The following is a 27355-nucleotide window of genomic DNA, read 5'->3' on the forward strand; positions in this document are numbered from 1 at the left end:
GGCGGCCATGTGTGGCAATACAGCAGCGTCGCACTCCAAGACAGCTGCTGGAAGGAGTGTGAATTTATCAACCAGTCATCTGCGCCCTGCCTTGTCTCAGCCCACCTCTCTCTCTCTCTCTCTCTCCCGCCACCAGGAATTAATGACTGCCTCTCCTCATTTGTACCCAATCATGACCAGGATGCTGAGGCAATTGAAAATGTTTACTAGAATTGCAAAAACCCCTCCATGTTTCGTAAAGTGGCCTGTTTTCCCTTTGATGGGATCACTAATCACAGCGCCGTTATTTATGTGTGTTTTGAATTGGAGATGAGCCAGGGATATTGGACAGGACCCAACCCTGCTAAGGGCTGCTGAAACCTTATGGATATTTCCACTAGCAGTCATGTTCCAGAATAACCTAGCTTTGAGGCTCCTTCATCTTGCTGTTTTGACTGCCAGCTATATTACTTTGACAAAACTGAAATCAAAACAGACTTCAAAACATACTGTGGGCTCCTCTGCTGGGGTAGGCCTACTTACTATAAGTATGTCAGAGCTGCCTTTCAGGTTTCAGTCAGACACCCTCAAATGAATTACACACTTCCATATTCCAACATCGGAGCACACTTAATAAACATGAATTTGTTTGTGTTATAAGGAGTTAATTATCAACCAAGTATTTTGCTATGCTCTCGAAGTCCACTATACATTCACACTTCAGAGGTAGTTGAAAACAGAGGCTTTTCTAATGATAAAACAGATGGATTCCTCAAACATCACAGATACTCAATTAAGACAGTTTAAAAACAGCACACTTCAATTAAAACAAGTCTTTCCTTACGATAAGATAACACTCAAATACCTCAAGATACTACCTATTTAGTACAGAATGTACTGTACTCTGCTCAATATCTGCTCAATATCAATGTCCATTTTCAGTCATCACTTGATGAACCAATATCTGGGATGTGGAATGAAATGGAAAGTTCATTGCTACATACAGGTCTGAGGTGTATTTCTCCACAGGAGGTTCATTTCTTGCTGCTCGCTGCATTCTCTTAGCTCATTTGAATCCTGTTAGTTTGGCTGTCTACTCCCATTATCACTATCTGAAAAGGCAGGTGCTTTTTTCCACTTTGTAAATGTCAGCCCGGTTTGGAGGTGTCTGACAACTCAGGCATGCAAATGTGCTATGGATGTTTCTTCGGGCTATTGCTGGGAGTCTTGTTCCTCTCCTGGTGCTAATCCAAGGCGTTTAAAAGCATTCTCCATTCTTCTTTTTATGCCTTTTGGCTCCTGCCGGATAAATATAGCACAAGGTGACTTTTGATTTACCCCCTCTCTCACCTGGAAGGCAGAAAACAAACATTTTTTCTTTGTCAAACCCAAATGGATGCTTGGTTTCAGGCTTTAATGATGAGGGCAGAGTTCTGTGAAAATAATGACCAGGTAGGCAGCCACAGGTGTGGATATACTCAGTCAGCGGCTGACTCAGTGGCTGACAAGGCTGTGATTCCTAAGAGATGGAGACTAAAGCCCTGTGCTCAGAGACTCAGATGGAGAGCTATAATTCAGCTCTGTCTGTCTGTCTGTCTGTCTGTCTGTCTGTCTCTCTCTCTCTCTCTCTCTCTCTCTCTCTTTCTCTCTCTCTCTCTCTATCTCTCTCTTGGCTTCCCTCTCTCTCTTCCACCTTCCCTCTCTTCCCTACCTCTCTCTCTCTTTCTCTCTCTCTCTCTCCCTCCATTTTTCTCTGTGTGTGAGAGGTAGTGCTTACAACCCATCTGGCAGAGAGTCACTGGACCCACTCTGAGCTGAGAGATCAATAACGCCAACCAGTGCACTGGGCCCTTCTATTGTATTAGGAGGATTAGGAATGTGACTGCAAGTACAGTCAACATACGCCTATAGCGGTCAGGCTGTGTTCACATCTCTGTGGGTGTGATGTAGTATTATGGTGTTCAATGTCGTGGTCTGTTATGGTACCTATGCTGTTACATGTTTTTGTGTGTCTCAATCCCAAAATAATCAACACTAGACAATAATACATTTAAAAAACACTACGAAATAAAAGCAGAATGGCAGTAATTCTAGAACTTTCATGGATTTCACTCCTCCTCTTGTCCATCTGTCTGTCCAGTTGAAGGTCAAAACCTGGGGACTGATAATGTATCAGTGATTGAGGGGGAGATGGCGACCATCAGCTGCAGGGTGAAGAACAATGATGACTCAGTCATCCAGCTCCTCAACCCCAACAGGCAGACCATCTACTTCAGAGACGTCAGACGTAAGTGCTTCTCATAGAGTTCTTATTAAATTACTAGATGGGTTATGTCATAAACCCTCAAAGTTCCATAATGGGGTGTAAATGGTAGCCATCTTAGTCAGTGAGAAACCCAAAACCAGTTTATTTGGAATTAATTGCAGTAGAGGCATAGGTGATGCAAACTTCTAATTTAATTTGAAAAACGGAAGTATTCCTTTAAAACTGTCTTGCTAGCTAATTAACACAAATGCATTCCAGAGTTCTAAGTTCTAATTCTATGGTGCTGCTTCACTGGACACTCTACCATTATACGGACTATCTCATTAGACACGTTCTCAACAGAGGACATACAGGTTATCTCACTCATGAACCATATCTCAGGGACTCATTTCAAGTACCATACAGAGCCTCTTCTAGTAAAAGGAATCACTCTTTAAGGTTTTGGCAGTTTAAGGCAACTCATCAGATATGATGCTATTGGTGATGGCATCATATTTCAAGGGCTAGATTATAATACTGATATACAGTTGAAGTTTACGTACACTTAGGTTGGAGTCATTACAACATGTTTTTCAACCACTCCACAAATATCTTGTTAACAAACTATAGTTTTGGCAAGTCGGTTAGGACATCTACTTTGTGCATGACACAAGTAATTTTTCCAACATTGTTTACAGACACATTATTTCACTTATAATTCACTGTATCACAATTCCAGTGAGTCAGAAGTTTACATGCACTAAGTTGACTGTGCCTTTAAACAGCTTGGAAAATTCCATAAAATGATGTCATGGATTTAGAAGCTTCTGATAGGCTAATTGACATCATGTGGATGTATTTCAAGGCCTGTATTTCAAGGCCTATCTCCAAACCCAGTGCCTCTTTGCTTGACATCATGGGAAAATCAAAAGAAATCAGCCAAGACCTCAGAAAATAAATTGTAGACCTCCACAAGTCTGGTTCATCCTTCGGAGCAATTTCCAAACGCCTGAAGGTACCACGTTCATCTGTACAAACAATAGTATGCAAGTATTAACACCATGGGACCACACGGCCATCATTCCGCTCAGGAAGGAGACGCGTTCTGTCTCCTAGAGATGAACGTACTTTGGTGTGATAAGTGCAAATCAATCCCAGAACAACAGCAAAGGACCTTGTGAAGATGCTTGAGGAAACAGGTACAAAAGTATCTATACCCACAGTAAACTAGTCCTATATCGACACAACCTGAAAGGCTGCTCAGCAAGGAAAAAGCCACTACTCCAAAACCGCCATAAAAATTCAGACTACGGTTTGCAACTGCACATGGGGACAAAGATCGTACTTTTTGGAGAAATGTCCTCTGATCTGATGAAACAAAAATAGAACTGCTTGGCCATAATGACCATCGTTATGTTTGGATGAAAAAAGGGGAGGCTTGCAAGCTAAAGCACTCCATTCCAACCGTGAAGCACGGGGGTGGTAGCATCATGTTGTGGGGGTGCTTTGCTGCAGGAGGGACTGATGCACTTCCAAAATAGATGGCATCATGAGGCGTGAAAATTATGTTGCTTCAATATATCCACATCTCCAGACATCAGTCAGGAAGTTAAAGCTCTGTCGCGAATGGGTCTTCCAAATGGACAATGACACCAAGCATACTTCCAAAGTTTTGGCAAAATGGCTTAAGGACAACAAAGTCAAGGTATTGGAGTGGCCATCACAATGCCCTGACCTCAATCGTATGGAAAATATGTGGGCAGAACTGAAAAAGTGTGTGCGAGCAAGGAGGCCTACAAACCTGACTCAGTTACACCAGCTCTGTCAGGAGGAATGGGCCAAAGTTCACCCAACTTATTGTGGGAAGCTTGTTGAAGGCTACCCAAAACGTTTGACCAAAGTTAAAGAATTTAAAGGCAATGCTACCAAATACTAATTGAGTGTATGTAAACTTATAACCCACTGGGAATGTGATGAACGAAATATAAGCTTAAATAAATAATTCTCTCTACTATTATTCTGACATTTCACATTCTTACAATAAAGTGGTGATCCTAATTGACCTAAAACAGGGAATTTGTACTCGGATTAAATGTCAGGGAATTGTGAGAAACTGAGTTTAAATGTATTTGGCTAAATTGTATGTAAACCTCCGACAACTGTATATGGGATGCTTTCTGTCCTTGACTTTATGGTCCATTGAGTTGATTTATTACTAGTTTTTATTCAAGCAATTTCCAGATAATCTCTTAGATTAAGAATCTAAAGAGAATCTAAGATTAGGACAATGTTTATGCATGAGCATATGGCTTCCTCTGGGTTCAACCTGAGTTTGCTTAAGTTTTGCTTGTTTGTGTCTTGGATTGGAGCCAGTCTTCAAGGTGATATGAGAAACATTCTTCTTGTTTTCATATTTCATCACAATCCAAAATGCTGAGTAGGATCCAGATTGGTGTTCTAATTTCTCACTGTATGGCAGAAAGTTATGGAAGGCTGAGTGTACATCTCGGTCATGATTGTCTTGCTAATGTAATTGATGTGTTTTACTGTCGTAAAGGAGAGGTTCATATAAAGATAACACAATGACACTTGTGACAGCCTTGAACGCAACACAAATAGAAGGATGTGTGTTCTACCAAATAATTTTTTTAAAGAGCTCCTCCTGTAACATTATCACACTGGTCTCACATTTTTTCGGTATTTTCTCTATTTAGTCTCATATTCCACACAACCTCTTGAACAGTTCGCCCTTTGAACAGTTCACTTATCACATTTCAAAACCAACTCACACTGGCAGCAAGGAAAATGGCTGAAGTGCGATAGTCAAGTGTTATTACAGAAGCAGTCGGGTATCAGTAAATTGGCTGGAGTTAGTATCAGAAAAGAGTCAGAGCTCTGATCATGTCTAACTGCTGCTCCTGGTTGAACCTTACCCCTGCAGACGGAGCCTGGTAAGTCCCAGGGCAGCAGATCTATTCTGGGCTGGGCTCCCAGAAGGCTGTGTTCTGTGGGGACCCCCCTCTGACTGGTGGCATTGTTACCTGTCACCAGGGCCTCTTTCTACAGAGTCATTCCTTTGTGTATGAGGAGGAAAACAACTGTGACACAGTCACACAGGGAAAACAACAGACACAAACACAGATACAGACACTTACACAAAACACTCTACCAGGAAAATAATACTGAACATTTACCGTAGGGCTACACATCCCCCAACAAATTGCAAACACACTAGCTTTCCTTCTCTGCTTCTTTTGGTTTATATACCATAGAAGTGCTCAACAGAGCTATCAAATCTACTTACAGTCAACCACTTGGGAAGTTACAGTTCCAGCAATACTAACACAGTAACACTGTCCTTGAACCTGACGCTAGAGACCCAATATCAAGGTTTTTTCTGCTTTATATACTTGGTCCAGCGCGCCAATGCTTAGGGATTGAGGAAACAAACCACTAACTAGTCATTTTTAAAGGGGAAGTAATAACGAGAAGGCACTTAACGGAGCAAAATACTTATTTGTGACCAACTATCAATTCATGTTGGTGTCATCCTCAACCTTTATAGGTCACATACAGTACATTACACCTCCAGCTGATGTAGAGGGTAAGGATTCAACATTACTTATTGATTGTATGATTTTATTTTCCCTCTGTTTTACAGTGCAACCCTGATGTTGGCTACAGCCTAATTATCATCTCAACACACTGGAGTAATAACTTGTCAATAAACAAGCTGCTTCATGTCAACTAAATTCACTGGTTCTTGGAATGAGCCGTTTTTCTTTCCTAGCAGGGCCTTTGGCTCTCAAAGCAATAACAAGGCTCATTGCTGTCCTTTGAGGAGAGACTTCCAAAGAGTCCTCAAATTATGAGACAAGATTGGGAATGAGGTCTCGTATAGGAAGATGCTCAAAGGCCTCTGTAATGATCAATGTGTTGCCTGACATGTAGCTCTGACAGGAACGAACACCCATGTTTTAAAGATAGGCTGAATAGATTGAGTTCTTTAGCTCTGCGCTTATAGAAGACCTGATAAGGAATGGGTAGGTCAAAACATCATTACAGTCTCCATGGAACCATCTGGGGGTATTTATGTAGAACAGTGTTCAAGTGGGGGGTTAACTGAAATGGAAAATCCTCTGAGAATATAGCTAAATGTAAGATGTAGGATGTTAATGTAACGGTTTTCTTCGTGAGAAGGAGAGTCGGACCAAAATGCAGCGTGTAGATTGCGATCCATGTTTTAATGAACAAACATAAAACACGAATCAATACAAACACTACAAAATAAAGAACGTGATGAACGTAACAAAAACCTAAACAGCCCTATCTGGTGAAAACACATAGACAGGAACAATCACCCACAAACACACAGTGAAACCCAGGCTACCTAAATATGGTTCCCAATCAGAGACAATGACGAACACCTGCCTCTGACTGAGAACCATATCAGGCTGAACATAGAAATAGACAAACAAGACATGAAACATAGAATGCCCACTCAGATCACACCCTGACCAATCAAAACATAGAAAATACAAAGTAAACTATGGTCAGGGCGTGACAGTACCCCCCCCCCAAGGTGCGGACTCCGGCCGCAAAACCTGAACCTATAGGGGAGGGTCTGGGTGGGCATCTGTCCGCGGTGGCGGCTCTGGCGCTGGACGTGGACCCCACTCCATGACAGTTTTAATCCCCCTCCTAAACGTCCCTAAATAGGTTACCCACCACAATGATAACATGGGACAGAGGGACAGCTCGGGACAGAGGTAACTCGGGACAGATGGGTAGCTCAGCACTGAGAGGAAGCTCAGCACTGAGAAGAAGCTCAGCACTGAGAGGAAGCCCAGGCAGGTAGTAGAAACTACCAGAACCTGGCTGGCTGGCGGTTTCAGCAGATCCTGGTCGACTAGCAGATCTGGGAGAATCTGGTCGACTGGCGGATCTGGGAGAATCTGGTCGACTGGCGGATCTGGGAGAATCTGGTCGACTGGCGGATCTGGGAGAATCTGGTCGACTGGCGGATCTGGGAGAATCTGGTCGACTGGCGGATCTGGGAGAATCTGGTCGACTGGCGGATCTGGGAGAGTCTGGACGACTGGCAGATCTGGAAGAGTCTGGACGACTGGCAGATCTGGAAGAGTCTGGTCGACTGGCAGATCTGGAAGAGTCTGGTCGACTGGCAGATCTGGAAGAGTCTGGTCGACTGGCAGATCTGGAAGAGTCTGGTCGACTGGCAGATCTGGAAGAGTCTGGTCGACTGGCAGATCTGGAAGAGTCTGGACGACTGGCAGATCTGGAAGAGTCTGGTCGACTGGCAGATCTGGAAGAGTCTGGTTGACTGACAGCTCTGGCTGCTCCGTGCTGACTGGCTGCTCCATGCTGACTGGCAGCTCTGGCTGCTCCATGCTGACTGGCTGCTCCATGCTGACTGGCAGCTCTGGCTGCTCCATGCTGACTGGCTGCTCTGGCTGCTCCATGCTGACTGGCTGCTCCGGCTGCTCCATGCTGACTGACTGCTCCATGCTGACTGGCGGCCCTGGCTGCTCCATGCTGACTGGCGGCCCTGGCTGCTCCATGCTGACTGGCGGCCCTGGCTGCTCCATGCTGACTGGCGGCCCTGGCTGCTCCATGCTGACTGGCGGCTCTGGCTGCTCCATGCTAACTGGCAGCTCTGGCGGCTCCTTGCAGACTGGCAGCTCTGGCGGATCCTTGCAGACTGGCAGCTTTGGCGGCATCCTGCAGAAAGGCAGCTCTGGCGGCTCCTTGCAGACTGGCAGCTCTATGCAGACTGGCAGCTCCTTGCAGACTGGCAGCTCCTTGCAGACTGGCAGCTTCTTGCAGACTGGCAGCTCCTTGCAGACTGGCTGCTCCTTGCAGACTGGCCGCTCCATGCAGACTGGCAGCTCCATGCAGACTGGCAGCTCCTTACAGACTGGCAGCTCCTTGCAAACTGGCAGCTCCTTGCAAACTGGCAGCTCCTTGCAAACTGGCAGCTCCTTGCAAACTGGCAGCTCCTTGCAAACTGGCAGTTCCGAACAGGCGGGAGACTCCGGCAGCGCTGTAGAGGCGGAAAGCTCTGACAGCGCTAAACAGGCGGGAGACTCCGACAGCGCTGAAGAGGAGGGAGGCTCTGGCAGCGCTGGACAGGCGAGGCGCACTGTAGGCCTGATGCGTGGTGCTGGCACTGGTGGTACTGGGCCGAGGACACGCACAGGAAGCCTGGTGCGGGGAGCTGCTACCGGAGGGCTGGGGTGTGGAGGTGGTACTGGAAAAACCGGACCGTGCAGGCGCACTGGAGCTCTTGAGCACCGAGCCTGCCCAACCTTACCTGGTTGAATGCTCACGGTCGCCCTGCCAGTGCGGCGAGGTGGAATAGCCCGCACTGGGCTATGCAGGCAAACCGGAGACACCGAGCGCAAGGCTGGTGCCATGTAAGCCGGCCCAAGGAGACGCACTGGGGACCAGCTGCGTAGAGCCGGCTTCATGGCATTAGGCTCGACGCTCAATCTAGCCCGGCCGACACGCGGAGCTGGAATATACCGCACCGGGCTATGCACCCGCACTGGAGACACCGTGCGCACCACTGCATAACACGGTGCCTGTCCGGTCTCTCTAGCCCCCCGGTAAGCACAGGGAGTCTGCCCAGGTCTCCTACCTGGCGTAGCCATACTCCCTGTTAGCCCCCCCCCCCAAGACATTTTTGGGGCTGCCTCTCGGGCTTCCTTGCCAGCCGTGTTCCCTCATATCGCCGGCTCCTCTCTCCGGCTGCCTCTGCTCTCCTAAGTGCCTCCACCTGTTCCCATGGGAGGCGATCTCTTCCAGCCAGTATCTCCTCCCAAGTGTAACAGCCCTTGCCATCTAAAACGTCCTCCCATGTCCATTCCTCTTTACGCTGCTGTTGCTGCCTGTTGACACGCTGCTTGGTCCGTTGGTGGTGGGTGATTCTGTAACGGTTTTCTTCGTGAGAAGGAGAGTCGGACCAAAATGCAGCGTGTAGATTGCGATCCATGTTTTAATGAACAAACATAAAACACGAATCAATACAAACACTACAAAATAAAGAACGTGATGAACGTAACAAAAACCTAAACAGCCCTATCTGGTGAAAACACATAGACAGGAACAATCACCCACAAACACACAGTGAAACCCAGGCTACCTAAATATGGTTCCCAATCAGAGACAATGACGAACACCTGCCTCTGACTGAGAACCATATCAGGCTGAACATAGAAATAGACAAACAAGACATGAAACATAGAATGCCCACTCAGATCACACCCTGACCAATCAAAACATAGAAAATACAAAGTAAACTATGGTCAGGGCGTGACAGTTAAGCTAGGTTGCCACACTCAAAGCTAACTCGACTAACACTACTCTTCTATGGCAACCAGTCCGAACTACAGATTTTAGTTCAAAACAGCTACTTTTGTATTTAGTATGGACCTCTAGTTCTTGCTATCCCAGAACTGTGATTTAATTGATTATGTATGTTACAGTACTTTTCCTTTTCCAGAATATGTGAGGTCGATTCGTTCATTCGTGACCAACAGCAGATCATTTTGACTTCCCATCTTGTTAGAGTCTTCATGAGCACTTCTCCTATTTTCCTGCCCTGGGAGTGCTCTGTAGACTGGAGAGATGAAATTGTTAATAAATCAACTTTTATGAATCATTCTGAAACTCAATTTTCTTTTTAGGACCTGGGTTGTAATGCTGAGGCTTTTTACCATTTAGGAGGCTTTTTTCAGCATAACTACTAGCTATATGAATACAGACCAAATAATTGTACTGTACTATTTCAATATTTCTCTCTGCTCTCTCTGTTTGTTCTCTCTCTCTCTCTCTCTCTCGCTCTCTGTTTCTTGCTCTGCTGCTTTCTCTCTACTTCTCTCTCTTTCTGTTTCTCTCTCTCACACACATACCACACACTCACACATACACAAACACACACGTGTGTATCTCCCCATCCTGACTGTCTGTCTGGTGTCTGTATCTCCTCAGCCCTGAAGGACAGCCGGTTCCAGCTGGTGAATTTCTCCGACAACGAGCTGCGGGTGTCTCTGTCCAACGTGTCACTGTCAGATGAGGGACGCTATGTGTGCCAGCTCTACACAGACCCTCCTCAGGAGGCCTACGCAGACATCACTGTGCTGGGTAGGTTTTACACACACTTGCCTAAACTCACATGCATGAATGTACACCTGCATGTATACACAAATAACGTACACACACAAGTGACTATGTACGTACACAAAATATTATATATGCACATTACATAGTGCCATATCGGTGGAGGATGAAGGGGAGGACCATCCTTCTCAGTTAATTTCATTTATTATTATTTTATGTGAAACATTAAAAAAGTTATCCTTTTTAGATAAAACTATACTAAATATATTCACGTGTCACCAAATAATTGATTAAAACGCACTGTTTTGCAATGAAGGTCTACAGTAGCTTCAGAAGCACTCTGTAGGGTAGCACCATGGTGTAGCCAGAGGACAGCCAGCTTATGTCCTCCTCTGGTACATTGACTTCAATACAAAAACTAGGAGGCTCATGGTTTTCACCCCTTTCCATAGACTTTCACAGTAATTATGACAACTTCCAGAGGACGTCCTCCAACCTATCAGAGCTCTTGCAGCATGAACTGACATGTTGTCCACCCAATCAAAGGATCAGAGAATGAATCTAGTACTGAAAGCATAAGCTACAGCTAGATAGCACTGCATTGCATACAATGTGGTGAGTAGTTGACTCAAAGAGAGAGAAAGACAATAGCTGAACAGCATTTTATAAATTAATTTTTCCAAAATGAATGTGAAGCGAGAGAGAGAGAGAGAGAGAGAGAGAGAGAGAGAGCTAGCTATATCTATATAACCCATTTTTAATAGCAATAAGGCACCTCTGGGGTTTGTGATATATGGCCAATATACCACGGCTGAGGGCTGTGTCCAGGCACTCCGCGTTGCATCATGCATAAGAACAGCCCTTAGCCGTGGTATGTTGGCCATATACCACACCCCCTCGGGCCTTATTGCTTAAGTATGTACTGTATATGTATTTTTTTCAACTTTCACTTACTTAGCTAGCGAATGCAGCTAGCTAGTTTAGCCTACTTAAGCCTCTAGTGACACCCCATCCCGCATGTGGGAGCGTAATCATCGCCTGACACTAATTAGCATAACGCAACGGACATAAATATTCCTAGAAAATATTCCTATTCATGAAAATCACAAATGAAATATATTGAGACACAGTTTAGCCTTTTGTTAATCACCCTGTCATCTCAGATTTTCTAAATATGCTTTACAGCCCAAGCTAGACAAGCATTTGTGTAAGTTTATCGATAGCCTAGCATAGCATTTTGTCCAGCTAGCAGCAGGTAACTTGGTCACGGAAATCAGAAAAGCAATCAAATTAAATTGTTTACCTTTGATGAGCTTCGGATGTTTTCACTCACGAGACTCCCAGTTAGATAGCAAATGTTCCTTTTTTCCAAAAATATTATTTTTGTAGGCGAAATAGCTCCAGTTGTTCTTCACGTTTGGCTGAGAAATCGCCCGGAAATTGCATTCACGAAAACGGCAAAGAATATTCCAAATTAGCTCCATAATATCGACAGAAACATGGCAAACGTTGTTTATAATCAATCCTCAAGGTGTTTTTCAAATATCTATTCGATAATATATCCATCGGGACAATTTGTTTTTTCAGTAGGACCGATTGGAGTAATGGCTACCTCTGTATTTTACGCAAGAATCTCTCTGGGACCACTTGCGCAATGTAGCCGCTTACAGTTATTATTCAACATAAATGCGTAAAACTACTTCACAATGCTGTAGACACCTTCGGGAATACGGAGAAAGCATAATCTGGTTGATAGCCCATTCATTGCTCAATAGGGACGCATTGGAACGCAGCGCTTTCAAAACATGAGGCACTTCCGGATTAGATTTTTCTCAGGCTTTCACCTGCAACATCAGTTCTGTTATACTCACAGACAATATTTTTACAGTTTTGGAAACTTTAGAGTGTTTTCTATCCTAAGCTGTCAATTATATGCATATTCTAGCATCTTGTCCTGGGAAAATATCCAAAAATGAAAATACTGCCCCCTAGTCACAACAGGTTTTAAACACCCGGTTCACGAGAGAGGAATTCAATGTTAGCAAGCTGACTATGGCTATCCAACACTGGAACTCTTCCATATCAAGGTAAGTGCTAAACTGTTTGCTGTACTGCATGATGGTAGCAGGTTTACTAATAGTTATTTCTAGTACACTACCGTTCAAAAGTTTGGGGTCACTTAGAAATGTTCTTGTTTTTGAAAGAAAAGCACATTTTTTTCCATTAAAATAACATCAAATTTATCAGGAATACAGTGTAGACATTGTTAATGTTGTAAATGACTATTGTAGCTGGAAACGGCAGATCCTATATGGAATATAGGCATACAGAGGGCTGATATCAGCACCCATCACTCCTGTGTTCCAATGGCACGTTTTGTTAGCTAATCCAAGTTTATTATTTTAAAAGGCTAATTGATCATTAGAAAATCATTTTGCAATTATGTTAGCACAGCTGAAAACTGTTGTTCTGATAAAAAAATCTATAAAACTGGCTTTCATTAGACATGTTGAGTATCTGGAGCGTCAGCATTTGTGGGTTAGATTACAGGCTCAAAATGGCCAGAAACAAATAACTTTCTTCTGAAACTCGTCAGTCTATTCTTGTTCTGAGAAATGAAGGCTATTCCATGCGAGAAATTGCCAAGAAACTGAAGATCTCGTACAGCGCTGTGTACTACTCCCTTAACAGAACAGAGCAAACTGTCTCTAACCAGAATAGAAAGAGGAGTGGGAGGCCAAGTACATTAGCAAGAGGACAAGTACATTAGAGTGTCTAGTTTGAGAAACAGACACCTCACAAGTCCTTAACTGGCAGCTTGTCATGCTGAAACAGGAAAAGGCCTTCCCCAAACTGGTGCCTCAAAGTTGGAAGCACAGAATCGTCTAGAATGTCATTGTATGCTAATATTTCCCTTCATTGGAACTAAGGGGCCTTGAAATGAAAAACAGCTCCAGACCATTATTCCTCCTCCACCAAACGTTACAGTTGGCACTAGCATTCGGGCAGGTAGCGTTCTCCTGGCATCCGCCAAATCTAGATGCGCTCATCGGACTGCCAAATGGTGAAGCGTCATTCATCACTCCAGAGAGCGCATTTTCACTGCTCCAGAGTCCAATGGCGGCGAGCTTTAAACCACTCTAGCTGATGCTTGGCATTGCGCATGGTGATCTTAGGCTTGTGTGCGTCTACTCAGCCATGGAAACCAATTTCATGAAGCTCCCGACGAACAGTTATTGTGCTGACGTTGCTTCCAGAGGCAGTTTGGAACGCGGTAGTGAGTGTTGCAACCGAGGACAGACGATTTTTACACATCTACCACTTGTGTGGCCTACCACTTCGCGGCTGAGCCGTTGTTGCTCCTAGACATTTCCACTTCACTATAACAGCACTTACAGAGAGCTCTAGCAGGGCAGAAATTTGACTTTTTGGAAAGGTGGCATCTTATGACGGTGCCAAGTTGAAAGTCACTGAGCTCTTCAGTTACGCCATTCTACTGCCAATGTTTGTCTATGGAGATTGCATGACTGTGTGCTCGATTTTAAACACCTGTCAGCAATGGGTGTGGCCGAAATAGCCAAATCCACTCATTTGAAGGGGTGTCTACATACTTTCGTATATATTGTGTGTGGCTGCTGGTTCTGTGTTTGCATGTGATCAGGGGTGTACTGATTCGTTCGATTCTGCTGAAAAACGTTTCTTGAACGGACTCAAGTGGAACGAAGAGGATAAACATACCTGCATTTGTCCAATAGAAACTCTTGTTTGCAGCTGTTGGACTAATGATTACAACCTACAGTAGATCAACTAGATGAAGGCAAGAGTGTGCAAGGCGGTATTGAGTATGTTACTGTCTGTCACCTTGATTACTCTAATTTCTCTCAAAATGTGCACCTATGTTGTAAACTTTCATTCATGGGTTAGGTTGTAGCAACCTCATGATGGGTACAGGGAACATTTGAGCATCATGTAGTAGTCTAAACCTATCGATGTTACAATGAGCTGGGTGAATGGAATATGAATTACAGTCATCTGATATGCTGTAATAGAAAGAGGGCCATGCTCATTAAAAAAAATGATCGTCCTCCCTCATCTTAAACAGCACCAACCACCACTGTGCCATATTCATAAGTTAGACATTGCGTTCTACCACACTCTCACACATCCTATATAAACTGTGAATATACAATTGTTTTAATTTATGTATTTTCTTGATTCATCTTGTTATATTGAGGCCCACTGTAACAAAATGTCAGCCAATTAGGCTCTTACAGTGCTCAATAGCATGGTAATGAATAGGAACAGATGCTGCTATGGATAACAGAATAGATCTATCTCAGACTGGCTTGTTTTTGGCAGCTGTGTTGACTTCTGACTGTTGACTGTGTGAATCCTACTGAATGTTAACTTGGCTGCTCTAAATAGTTCCCTATTGAGAGTCAGCTGTGACAAACAGTGGAGCTATGGCGTGAAATTACACTAACGCTAGAGCTGTATTATACATGCAGACATCCTGGGGGATTGAAAATGAATTAAGTACACTTCAAAGTAATTACTCTAGTTTTAGAAATTAAATCTAGAAGCAAAAAGTGTGAACTAACAGTGATATTTAATAGCTCTTGAAACAACATATATTTTTGAGTTTTCTCCAAGCGTCTCAGGCAGGCAGTTTCTCTATGTGAAAGACAGTGGAGGTTCTTGTACTTCAATGAGAAATGTAGATCAAGGTTGGATATGCTTAGCTTGTGTTCATTGGTCATGCTAATATATATGTTTTGTTTCCGTCCTGGGAACAGGACATTATAGCCTATAGCATAGTGGAACAGGACATTATAGCCTATAGCATAGTGGAACAGGACATTATAGCCTATAGCATAGTGGAACAGGACATTATAGCCTATAGCATAGTGGAACAGGACATTATAGCCTATATCATAGTGGAACAGGACATTATAGCCTATAGCATAGTGGAACAGGACATTATAGCCTATAGCATAGTGGAACAGGACATTATAGCCTATAGCATAGTGGAACAGGACATTATAGCCTATAGCATAGTGGAACAGGACATTATAGCCTATAGCATAGTGGAACAGGACATTATATCCTATAGCATAGTGGAACAGGACATTATAGCCTATAGCATAGTGGAACAGGACATTATAGCCTATAGCATAGTGGAACAGGACATTATAGCCTATAGCATAGTGGAACAGGACATTATAGCCTATAGCATAGTGGAACAGGACATCATAGCCTATATCATAGTGGAACAGGACATTATAGCCTATAGCATAGTGGAACAGGACATTATAGCCTATAGCATAGTGGAACAGGACATTATAGCCTATAGCATAGCGGAACAGGACATTATAGCCTATAGCATAGTGGAACAGGACATTATAGCCTATAGCATAGTGGAACAGGACATTATAGACTATATCATAGTGGAACAGGACATTATAGCCTATAGCATAGTGGAACAGGACATTATAGCCTATAGCATAGTGGAACAGGACATTATAGCCTATAGCATAGTGGAACAGGACATTATAGCCTATAGCATAGTGGAACAGGACATTATAGACTATATCATAGTGGAACAGGACATTATAGCCTATAGCATAGTGGAACAGGACATTATAGCCTATAGCATAGTGGAACAGGACATTATAGCCTATAGCATAGTGGAACAGGACATTATAGCCTATATCATAGTGGAACAGGACATTATAGCCTATATCATAGTGGAACAGGACATTATAGCCTATAGCATAGTGGAACAGGACATTATAGCCTATAGCATAGTGGAACAGGACATTATAGCCTATAGCATAGTGGAACAGGACATTATAGCCTATAGCATAGTGGAACAGGACATTATAGCCTATAGCATAGTGGAACAGGACATTATAGCCTATAGCATAGTGGAACAGGACATTATAGCCTATATCATAGTGGAACAGGACATTATAGCCTATAGCATAGTGGAACAGGACATTATAGCCTATAGCATAGTGGAACAGGACATTATGTGTTGATGTGCGTGCAAGTGAGGGAGAGGGCATGCATGTTTGTGTGTGCATTCCTTTGTGCATACATATGTGTGTGTGTTTGTGTGTACATGTGTACATGTGTGCTTCTGTATATATGTGTGTCCGTCTGTACATATATATCTGAAGCTCTTGATGTGTGTCTGTCAGTCCCACCAGGCAGTCCAATCATGGATTCCCAAGAGGATGTGGTCAGTGAGGGGAACGAGACAGAGCTCACCTGTACAGCCATGGGCAGCAAGCCTGCCGCCTCCATCAGATGGATGAAAGGAGAGCAGGAGCTGACAGGTCAGAGGAATATCAGCCTCCTCCACTTTCCCTCAGATATCATTCAGATATAACACCAGCCAGGCAGCTTTAACTCTCCACAGCATCGTACTGGAAACTGCAGACTACAAAGGCTCCTTTTACATTCAGGACTTGGTTTCACACTCATCACAATATGCTATATCTACTGAACTGTTCAGGGACTAAAGAGTGAGTATGGACTTCAACATTTCAGTTGTTCAAATTGAACTAGGTATAGCATTGACATTGAGTATTACCTATTCATAAAGCACTGCGTTAACTTAACTTAGCCACATTACAACAGTTACCAAAGAAGCAGAGCATTTTAGTGCTGGGCTGAACTTGTAGTGTGCCTTTTACAGTGACCAGATAAATGGCTTCAAATGAACTCCCAACTGTTCACCACCCACTCACTACAGCCTCCCCCATGACAGAACAGTGTGTAGGCTACAGTACATCCCTATAGTACATCACTGAGGCGCCCAATGTCTCTACTGGTTTAATACACTCATAAACCTCACCGCCAGATAGCAGGGAGTTGCTATGGAATTCGCCCAGCAACAGCCTGTAAATCTGGTCCCTGCCTACTGAGAGCATCCGCTACCTGCTGCTGAAGGACCACAGCTCACACACCAGCAACACGTTTGCTTCTGTTGATCAAGTCTTTTGGTTGATCAGACTTCTGATTCAACGGTTTGAAAGCCTTGTTTTGAAAACTATAATGTACTCTCCACACTAAAAACACTCATGAACCTCGCTTATTATATTTGACACTATTAATTGCTAAATTAATTGCTAAGTACTTTTGTGAAAATACTTTATTTGAATGCCTCAAGCCCGCTGTAGGCTCCTGGAGAGAGGTGCAGTAGTGTATGGTACTATGGTGTGGTGCCTTATTGCTTCACATTTGTTCAAGAAGATCCATCTATTATTCAGCCTATCCATACCCTACAGCAAGAGGGACAATTCATTTCAGCCTGATCCTATCTGCATAGGGACTGGATATCTCTGTTGTCAAATTATATACATGTATGTATTAGAATAGAGAGGACTCATTTGACTTGCTGAGCATACTCAATATTTAGACTGAGCGAATATAAGATAAATCTGCACCTCCAGTGTTACAGAAGTGGAAGTCAATTTGTGTTTTTGAGATCTTGCATCCTCTGTGGTAGGCTGGGCTGGTGTGGTTACGTTAGGCAGGCAGGTAGACAGGCTCGTTAGATTAGTGAAATGCCACCATGTTGAACAGAGGCTAATCCAGACTGGCAGAGGACGGACGTGGGCGTACCAGGAAGTCACGTCCTGTCGCGTATACTCCCTCCCCGGCCTATAGGTCATCAGGCTGCTGATTATCATCTCGCGCACCTGCACCTCATGACACTCACCTGGACTCCATCACCTCCTTGATTATCTTCCCTATATCTGTTCACTCCCCTTGGTTCTTTCCTCAGGTATTATTTACTCTGTTTCATGTCGGTGCGTTGTTTGTGTTTCGTGTTTATTTTTGATGTATTTATTTATTAAAACACTCACTCCCTGTACTTGCTTCCCGACATGCAGCACACTCGTTACACATCCTTTAGCACCTATGGAAACACAGCTCACTTCTCAATATGACTCTCATAAGCAAATACGCTCATAAGCAATTAATTTGCTTATGAAGCTCCCCACTTGGCACACACTGGTTGAATCAATGTTGTTTCCATGTCATATTAATGAAATGACGTTGAACCAACGTGGAATAGACGTTGAATTGACGTCTGTTCCAAGTGGATCAGGTTTACATTGAAATCCAAGTCACAAGTTGCTGATATACTTATTGAATTGTCAACAACTAAGGATAGATAATCTGAAAACACATAAAAACAGGGGCCTAAATCATTGTTTTTTTTCAGCTACGATTATTACTGAATATTTGCAGAGCAAACCACTAGAAAGAACCTTTCTCTACGGTTGTTTTTCAGCAACCATCTCTCAGGAGTTTTCCCTATCTAAGTGTCATGGGGTTAATAGCTATATAGCAATGTGCATGTTAGTGTATGTGGTCAGTGTGTGTTGGAGCAGCAGTGTGATGCCCTATCTGAGCCCTAGACGTGCTCCCCTGTGACTGGCTGGTCGGCTGGCGGAGATGGAAGTGTGCTGCAGGTCACAGAAGGCCCTGTAATTATATTCTCACTTCATTAAGTGCGAGTAAACCATCACACTCAGCACTATGGCTAACGCGCTGCCCCTGTGGCATTGTAATGCTCTCTAAATGAATGCCCCTCTGACAGCCAGACACATGTAGGAGCCTGGTGGGCAGCTGATTACTGTAGGGGTTAGCCTAGACACCACAGAACAGAACCCCACTCAGTCTCCAGGCTGCTGCATAGACACACACTCATTATCAAACCACAACCACATCATTCCTACCTCACTCTGGATTCAATGAGAATCTTTGGGTTTTTAAACTACATCAAGTAGGCTTGTAAATGTAATGATTTTAAGGTGTAAAAGGTGGTCAATGTCACCTTGTGTTTAGCTCGACTGCACACATAATGCAGTGTGAAATTAAATATTTTTGTTGTGGTAGATGTTGTGGCAATGTGAATAATGTGATCATCTGTTGTGAGTTAAGACATCTCTATAGACGTTGGTTCCCCTCCCCTGTGTATTTTATTGTTCCTAGGCAAGATGACGGTGGATGAGACCTACGACGGGATGTTCACAGTCACCAGTAGGCTGAGACTCACCGTGTCCAAGGAGGACGACGGAGCGCCAGTCAGCTGCATCATCGACCACCCAGCCGTGAAGGACCTCCGGGCACAGAGATACCTGGAAGTGCTATGTGAGTGACCCGGAAGTGAAGCAGGCATGGCCTGGAAATATAATGTTATTGACTCTCGCAGTCCCGAAGGCTATCACAGAGGGGGGATACAGTGCCTTCAGAAAGTATTCATACCCTTTGACTTATTCCACATTTTGTTGTGTTACAGCCTTTTTCTCACCCATCTACACATAATACCCCATAATGTCAAACTGAAAACATGTTTTTAGATTTGTTTAGCCAATGTTTCTACAATTATCATGCTGTAATGCAACAAAATGAGGAATAAGTCAAGGGGTATGAATACCTTCTGAAGGCACTCCATATGAATTAATTAGATCATCAATTCTGTATCTAGTTAAAATACCTGGCAGTCCAGAGTTAGAGATTGGCTTTACAATACATCTCCTGGAATATAATATAATCACCTCCACGTAAAAGTTACCTTTGCTCTAGACTTGTGTCAAATGTGATTTGCTATTTCCTCAAACGATTTATTGGTTGAAGAGGTAGAACAGTCGTCCTTACACAGTGTAGATCATCAGAGAAAGGTTACGCTAACCTTTGGTAGTCTGTGTAGAATATTCATTTATTAAAAGAGACGAGTGCTTTGCCTAACCTTTCTAGGCTAAAGGGAAAGCTCAACTAGAACCGCTTGACATTTTGGCAATCTTCTGCTAACATAGATAAGAGAAAGAAAAAATATCTATTTTACTTTAAGGTTAGATAGATTGTCTGAACACATAGTCCTTTTCTCTGTTTAACCATGGGGCTATGTTCCTTTGATAGCTAGGATTATGTAGTCCTATTCCACTCAAAGCCTTAGTCGGTGGAGTTGAGCTGAAAATATACTGGTCATACAAGAGTAATAATATAAGTAATGGTGTAATGACACTATCGTAGCCAGCCAAAGCACTCCTCTAAACTCCCCAATGCATTATAGCGTGGTCCTTTGTAGGTCAGTTGGTAGAGCATGGTGCTAGTAATGCCCAGGTAGTGGGTTCAATTCCCACGACCACCTACATGTATCCGTGCATGACTAGAAGTTGCTTTTGAGAAACCTGTCTGTATATGTTATATGTATTTTTATATTATAGCTCACTGACAAATGTCTCTTTCACTGGTTTGAATATACACTATACAGCCTTTTTATAGAGTGACTAAAAGCATGAATCAGGTTGAGATAGGTTAACATTGCTATAGCTGTGAGTATGATATGAATTAGAAAGTGTGTACTGCTTGTAGACAATGTGTATGTGAAAATACCATCTGCCTACTTTCAGATCAACCAGAAGTGAAGATTGTTCAGGCATTCCCTGAAGGTTTAACAAGAGAGGGAGAGAATCTAGAGCTGACGTGCATAGCAAAAGGCAAACCACAGTGAGTATCCATCCATCCACACATATCATGTAATACTAGTTAACAGTACAGCACTCTGTCCTTAAAAATACCAACATAGACAGCTACATGACACTTCCAGGCGTCCTATATCCCCTTTCTGTCAGCCAAAGCACTCCCCTAACCTTTCCAATGCATTGTAGCATTTAAATGTTACCAATTGGTAGTGTGTTCTGTGTATAATACATCATTAGACGGAACCTGCCAATGGCTCTCCCACACTGATCTGAGTTCTGACCTTTAGAGTGAAATTTTGTCTATTGAAGGGGGTCGTGCAGGGTCTTTCTGATGTGGTTGGTATTTGTGTCCTCCAGGCCCCATCAGATCAGCTGGCTCAGAGTGGATGATGATGTGCCGTCTCACACTGTGATCACCGGCTCTGACCTCTTCATCGAAAACCTCAACAAGTCGTACAACGGCACGTACCGCTGTGTGGCCTCCAACGCTGTGGGAGAGGCCTACGATGACTACATCCTCTTTGTATACGGTACGTACTGTTATACGGGGCGTCGTGGCTACTGTCGCCTGTAGTTTGTTCTGTGATTCTATCTATATTTGGAGATGAGTCCAGGCAAGGTGGTCTGTATTGCTGATACAGGTTTTCATGTTCACAGTGTGTACAGATGTGTCTAGTAGATTTGTTGCCATTAGGTAATCTTAACCACTCATTAGAATTTGCTAAATTTTCAATTGAAGCTTCTCAGGAGTCAGTTCACTGAATACAGGTTTCTCTAGGTGAATACATCACAGAAACCATATCACTGACACACTGTAACATAGTAACAGATGGCTCTGACTAACAGATTTATTCTAACTAACACTGACAGAAAATCCTCACTCTAACATGTATGGCTCTCTGACTTAGGTTACTATGGCACTTATAGCAATGCCACTCTGAGATTGTATTTCTGTAAGTGCTCTTAGGCAGATGGTGACGTCTGTTTGTCCCTCTTAGTCCCCTAGTAATTATCTCCCATCAAAAGGATGGCACGTGCTATTAAATAACAGTCCAGGCCTATTAAGGGTTTCATCCTATGACTGAACTCGTAATTGGCGCACTATCCACTCTCATCCATTAGAGGCATGATTCAAACTCCCTCTCTAATGTCACTGTCATACAGTTACTGTGTCTTTGGAAGTATTCAGACCCCTTGACTTTTCCACATGTTGTTACGTTACAGCCTTATTATAAAATGTATTCAATCGTTTTTTCCCCCTCATCAATCTACATACAATATCCCATGATGACAAAGCAAAAACAGTTTTTTATACATTTTTGGTACAAGCTTGGCACACTTGTATTTGGGGAGTTTCTCCCATTCTTCTCTGCAGATCCACTCAAGCTCTGTCAGGTTGGATGGGGAGCGTCGTTGCACAATTATCTTCAGAGATAATTGTGAGATGTTCTCCAGAGATGTTCGATCAGGTTCAAGTCCGGGCTCTGGCTGGGCCACACAAGGACATTCAGAGACTTGTCCGAAGCCACTCCTGCGTTGTCTTGGCTGTGTGCTTAGGGTCGTTGTCCTGTTGGAAGGTGAACCTTCGCCCCAGTCTGAGGTCCTGAACACTTTGGACCTCAGCACTCTCATCAGTTATAGTCACAGCTGTGTACATCCCCCACCCACTCAAGCGAACCCCAAGACGGCCCTCAAGGAACTTCACTGGACTATATAAACTGGAAACTATATACCCGGAGGCTGCATTTAATATAGCTGGGGAATTTAACAAAGCTAATTTGAGATCAATGTTACCTACATTTTATCAGCATATTGATTGCACGACAGGTAGGGCTAATTCTCTCGCCCACTGCTACTCTAACTTCTGCGATGCATACAAAGCCCTCCCCCGCCCTCCCTTCAGCAAATCCGACCACGACGCCATCTTGCTTGTCCCGGCTTATAGGCAGAAACTCAAACATGTTGTACCAGTGACGAGAAACATTCAACGCTGGTCTGACCAATCGGAAGCCATGCTCCCAAATTGTTTTGATCACGCGGACTAAATAAGTGCATTGGCGATGTCATACCCTCTGTGACAATTAAAACCTACCCTAACCAGAAACCGTGGATGGATGGCGGCTTTCAAGAAAAACTGAAAGTGCGATCCACCGCATTTAACCATGGAAAGAGGTCTGGTGATATGGCTGAATATAAACAGTGTAGTTATTCCCTCCGCAAGGCAATCAAACCAGCGAAATGCCGGTACATGGAGAAGGTGGAGTCGCAATTCAACGGCCCAGACACAGCCCAGGATGTGGCAGGGTCTACAGGAAATCACAGACTACAAAAACAAAAACAGCCACGTCACGGATAGCAATGTCACGTTTCCAGGCAAACTAACTACTAACTACTAACTACTTTCTTTGCACGCTTTGAGGATAATACAGTTCCACTGTCGTGACCCGCTAAGAAAGACTGCGGCCCCCCCTCTCCTTCTCAGTGGCCGACGCGAGTAAAACATTTAAACATGTTAACCCTCGCAAGCTTGCTGGCCCAGACGGCATCCCTCTCCGCTTCCTCAGAGCATGCGGAGACCAGCTGGCTGGTGTGTTTACGGACATATTAAATCGCTCCCTATCCCAGTCTGTTGTCCCCATATGCTTCAAAATGGCTACCCATTGTTCCAGTACCCAAGAAGGCAAATATAACTGAACTAAACGACTACCGCCCCGCAGCACGCACTTCTGTCATCAGGAAGTGCTTTGAGAGACTAGTCAAGGATCATATCACCACCACCTTACCGGCCACCCTAGACCCACTTCAGTTTGCATAATGCCTCAACAGGTCCACAGATGACGTAATCGCCATCGCACTGCACACTGCCCTATCCCATCTGGACAAAAATAATACCTGTGTAAGAATGCTGTTCATTGACTACAGCTCAGCATTCAACACCATATACCCTCCAAGCTCATCATCAAGCTGGAGGCCCTGGGTCTCAACCCCTCCCTGTGCAACTGGGTCCTGAACTTTCTGACGGACCACCACCAGGTCACTTCGCTGACCCTCAACACCGTGGTGTGTGCTCAGGGGTGTGGGCTCAACCCTCTCCTGTACTCCCTGTTCACCCACGACTGCGCCATGCACGCCTCCAACTCAATCATCAAGTTTGCAGACGACACAACAGTAGTTGGCTTGATCACCAACAGCGATGAGACAGCCTACAGGGAGGAGGTGAGGGCACTCAGAGTGTGGTGTCAGGAAAACAATCTCTCACTCAATGTCAACAAAACAAAGGAGATGATCGTGGACTTCAGGAAACAGCAGAGGGAGCACCCCCCTATCCACATCGAAGGGACAGCAGTGGAGAAGGTGGAAAGTTTTAAGTTCCTCGGCGTACACATCACAGACAAACTGAAATGGTCCACCCCACAGACAGCAACACCGCCTCTTCAACCTCAGGAGGCTGAAAAAATGTGGCTTGTCACCTGAAACCCTGACAAACTTTTACAGATGCACAATCGAGAGCATCCTGTCGGGCTGTATCACAGCCTGGTACGGCAACTGCACTGCCCTCAACCGCATAATGCATCACCGGGGGCAAACTACCTGCCATCCTGGACACCTACAGTACCCGATGTCACAGGAAGGCCAAAAAGATCATCAATGACAACCCCCCAAGCCACTGCCTGTTCACACTGCTATCATCCAGAAGGCGAGGTCAGTACAGATGCATCAAAGCTGGGACCGAGAGATTGAGAAACAGCTTCTATCTCAAGGCCATCAGACTGCTAAACAGCAATCACTAACTCAGAGAGGCTGCTGCTATATTGAGACCCAATCACTGGACACTTTAATAAATGGATCACTAGTCACTTTAAACAATGCAACTTTAAATATTGCCACTTTAATAATGTTTACATATCTTACATTACTCATATCACATGTATATACTGTATGTTATACCATCTACTGTACCTTGCCTCATCCATATACTTATATGTACATATTCTCATTCCCCCCTTTAGATTTGTGTGTATTTGGTAGTTGTTGGTCATTTTTAGATTACTTGTTAGATATTACTGCACTGTTGGAACTAGAAGCACCAGCAGTTCGCTACACTCACATTAGCATCTGCTAACCATGTATAGGTGACCAATACAATTTGATTTGAGAAGTTTTTCATCAAGTATCTCTCTGTGATTTGCTACGTTCAGATTTCCCTCGATCCTGACTAGTCTCCCAGTCCCTGCCGCTGAAAAACATCCCCACAGCATGATGCTGCCACCACCATGCTTCACCGTAGTGATGGTGCCAGGTTTCCTCCAGATGTGACGCTTGGCATTCAGGCCAAAGTGTCAATCTTGGCTTCACCAGACCAGAGAATCTTGTTTCTTGTGGTCTGAGAGTCTTTTAGTTGCCTTTTGGCAAACTCCAAGCAGGCTGTCATGTGTCTTTTACTGAGGGGGTGCTTCCATCTGGCCACTCCACCATAAATGCCTGATTGGTGGAGTGCTTCAGAGATGGTGGTCCTTCTGGAAGGTTCTCCCATCTCCACAGAGGCCCTTCTGAGTCTTGGTGGTTCCAAACTTCTTCCATTTAAGAATGATGGAGTCCACTGTGTTCTTGAAGACCTTCAATGCTGCAGAAATATTTTTGGTACCCTTTCCCAGATCTGTGCCTCGACACAATTCTGTCTCAGAGCTCAGCGGACAGTTCCTTCAACCTCATGGCTTGATTTTTGCTCTGACATGCACTGTCAACTGTGGGACCTTATATAGACAGGTGTGTGACTTTCCAAATCATGTCCAATCAATTGAATTTACCACAGGTGGACTTCAATCAAGTTGTAGAAACATCTCAAGGATGATCAATGGAAACAGGATGCATCTGAGCTCAATTTCGATTCTCATAGTAAAAGGTCTGAATACTTATGTATTAAATAAATGTGCCAAATGTTTCACAAAACTAGTTTTTGCTTTGTCATTATGGGGTATTGTTTGTAGATTGATGAGAAAAAAAGATATTTAATACATTTTAGAATAAGGCTGTAACGTAACAAAATTTGGAAAACGTAAACGGGTCTGAAAACTTTCAGAATGCACTGTACAGTATCTACAGGAAAATATTTGAGGTTTGGGAATCAGGCTGTAGCCTGGCTTCCAGATGGATCCTTTGTTTGGAATATGATTATTTGGGGTTTTGAACAACACACATCTAGCAGTTCCAAATAGATTTAGCTTCAGTTTGGTGCTTGTGAGAAAGTGAAACAGCCAGGATAGAAAACATTTTCCATACACACCATCTTTTGATATATGTTGTTTTGTCTTTTACGTTCATACTTGTTGTAGCACGTTGGTTTGATGGGGAATGTGAGCTGACCATTTGTTTTGGAGATTCACTCCTCTCCCATGCATAATCAAGTTCTATAGTAGGTGTCTCTTCATCTAGACTCTCCTCATGTCTCCATATTGCATTGTCCTACATTTCTTTGAAGGAACAACCTGTTCCTTACTCAACAGAGATAAACTGGACGAAGTACGGTACACGCAAAGAAGACTCATGAATGAATTTCCATGGTGAAAATGTGTGTTTGCTGGTGTAGCAAACATGCTAGCATGTGTGAGCTGTACATGCTTTGTAGAAGAATTAACTATTTGTATGCCTTTTGCACAGTGAAATATCCCATTTTACATTTTAAGTGCAGCTTTGCAATCTTTTACCACCTCAACATTAGAAACAGCATATCTCTGGTGTTATCAGAGCTATCAGTGCAGTCTCTATTCTTCTAGTTAGATCATTAATGAGACACTGGAGATTTGAAAAAGGTGCTAATAATGCTGTTTAATTATGTTTGAGATTCCCAGTTCTATTATTCCACAGGATTAGATGCCAAACAAAATAAGCCATGCTGTTGGTCCATAAGAGGATTGTTTTGCCTGACTAATCATGCTAGCTACTGTACACTAGCTTAACGAGTGTGTGTTTCTGAGCATGGCTACGTCTAGGGGTAAGCATGATGAGAACCACAGATGTGTCAGATTAGCAAGTGTGTCTCTAGGTGAAGAGACTGCTGGGTGGCTTTTTCTGTGTACAATATCCTGTTTTCTACGTGTATTAGGCCCTGGAGGAGCCCATTAGTGTCTAGTGTTGGAATCCACAGCTGCTCTTAGTATGTCCCTGATGTTCATTAACGTGGATCTGTCTGAGGACTATGTACAGTAGTTGTACCATGTCAAAGCTAGATGACCAGGAACACTCCTAACTACTGAAGGGCAACAGGAGAGTACAGTATGTGAATCAATGTGAGTGCTATTCTAGACATATTAGATATTCATGTATGCTACTTTCTGAGCATGGGAATGTTCCGTTTTCTACTCTCATCTTCCCTCAGCCTAGCACTGCACTAAGAAACACTCCATCCCTAACAGAAATATTGTGACCTCTCTGTGTACTCCGGCACTAGAAGGGCAAGTCTACAGTAAATAACAGACCCTGTTTAGTT

The 27355-nt window shown here is 43.7% G+C and overlaps 1 protein-coding gene across 3 annotated transcripts in view; it reads left to right on the top strand.

Moving 5' to 3' along the window:
- cadm1b (cell adhesion molecule 1b) overlaps positions 1 to 27355 on the top strand; it is a 165941-nt gene that overhangs the window by 113416 nt on the left and 25170 nt on the right. For all 3 annotated transcript variants that reach the window (XM_021588089.2, XM_021588091.2, XM_021588090.2), the window contains 6 exons: positions 2120 to 2266; positions 10235 to 10387; positions 16567 to 16704; positions 19376 to 19534; positions 20797 to 20893; positions 21226 to 21398. In XM_021588089.2, the coding sequence (XP_021443764.1) occupies positions 2120 to 2266; positions 10235 to 10387; positions 16567 to 16704; positions 19376 to 19534; positions 20797 to 20893; positions 21226 to 21398 (867 nt within the window). The remainder of the gene's footprint in view (positions 1 to 2119; positions 2267 to 10234; positions 10388 to 16566; positions 16705 to 19375; positions 19535 to 20796; positions 20894 to 21225; positions 21399 to 27355) is intronic.

This window comes from Oncorhynchus mykiss, chromosome 27 (assembly GCF_013265735.2).
Source record: "Oncorhynchus mykiss isolate Arlee chromosome 27, USDA_OmykA_1.1, whole genome shotgun sequence".
Taxonomy (NCBI): domain Eukaryota; kingdom Metazoa; phylum Chordata; class Actinopteri; order Salmoniformes; family Salmonidae; genus Oncorhynchus; species Oncorhynchus mykiss.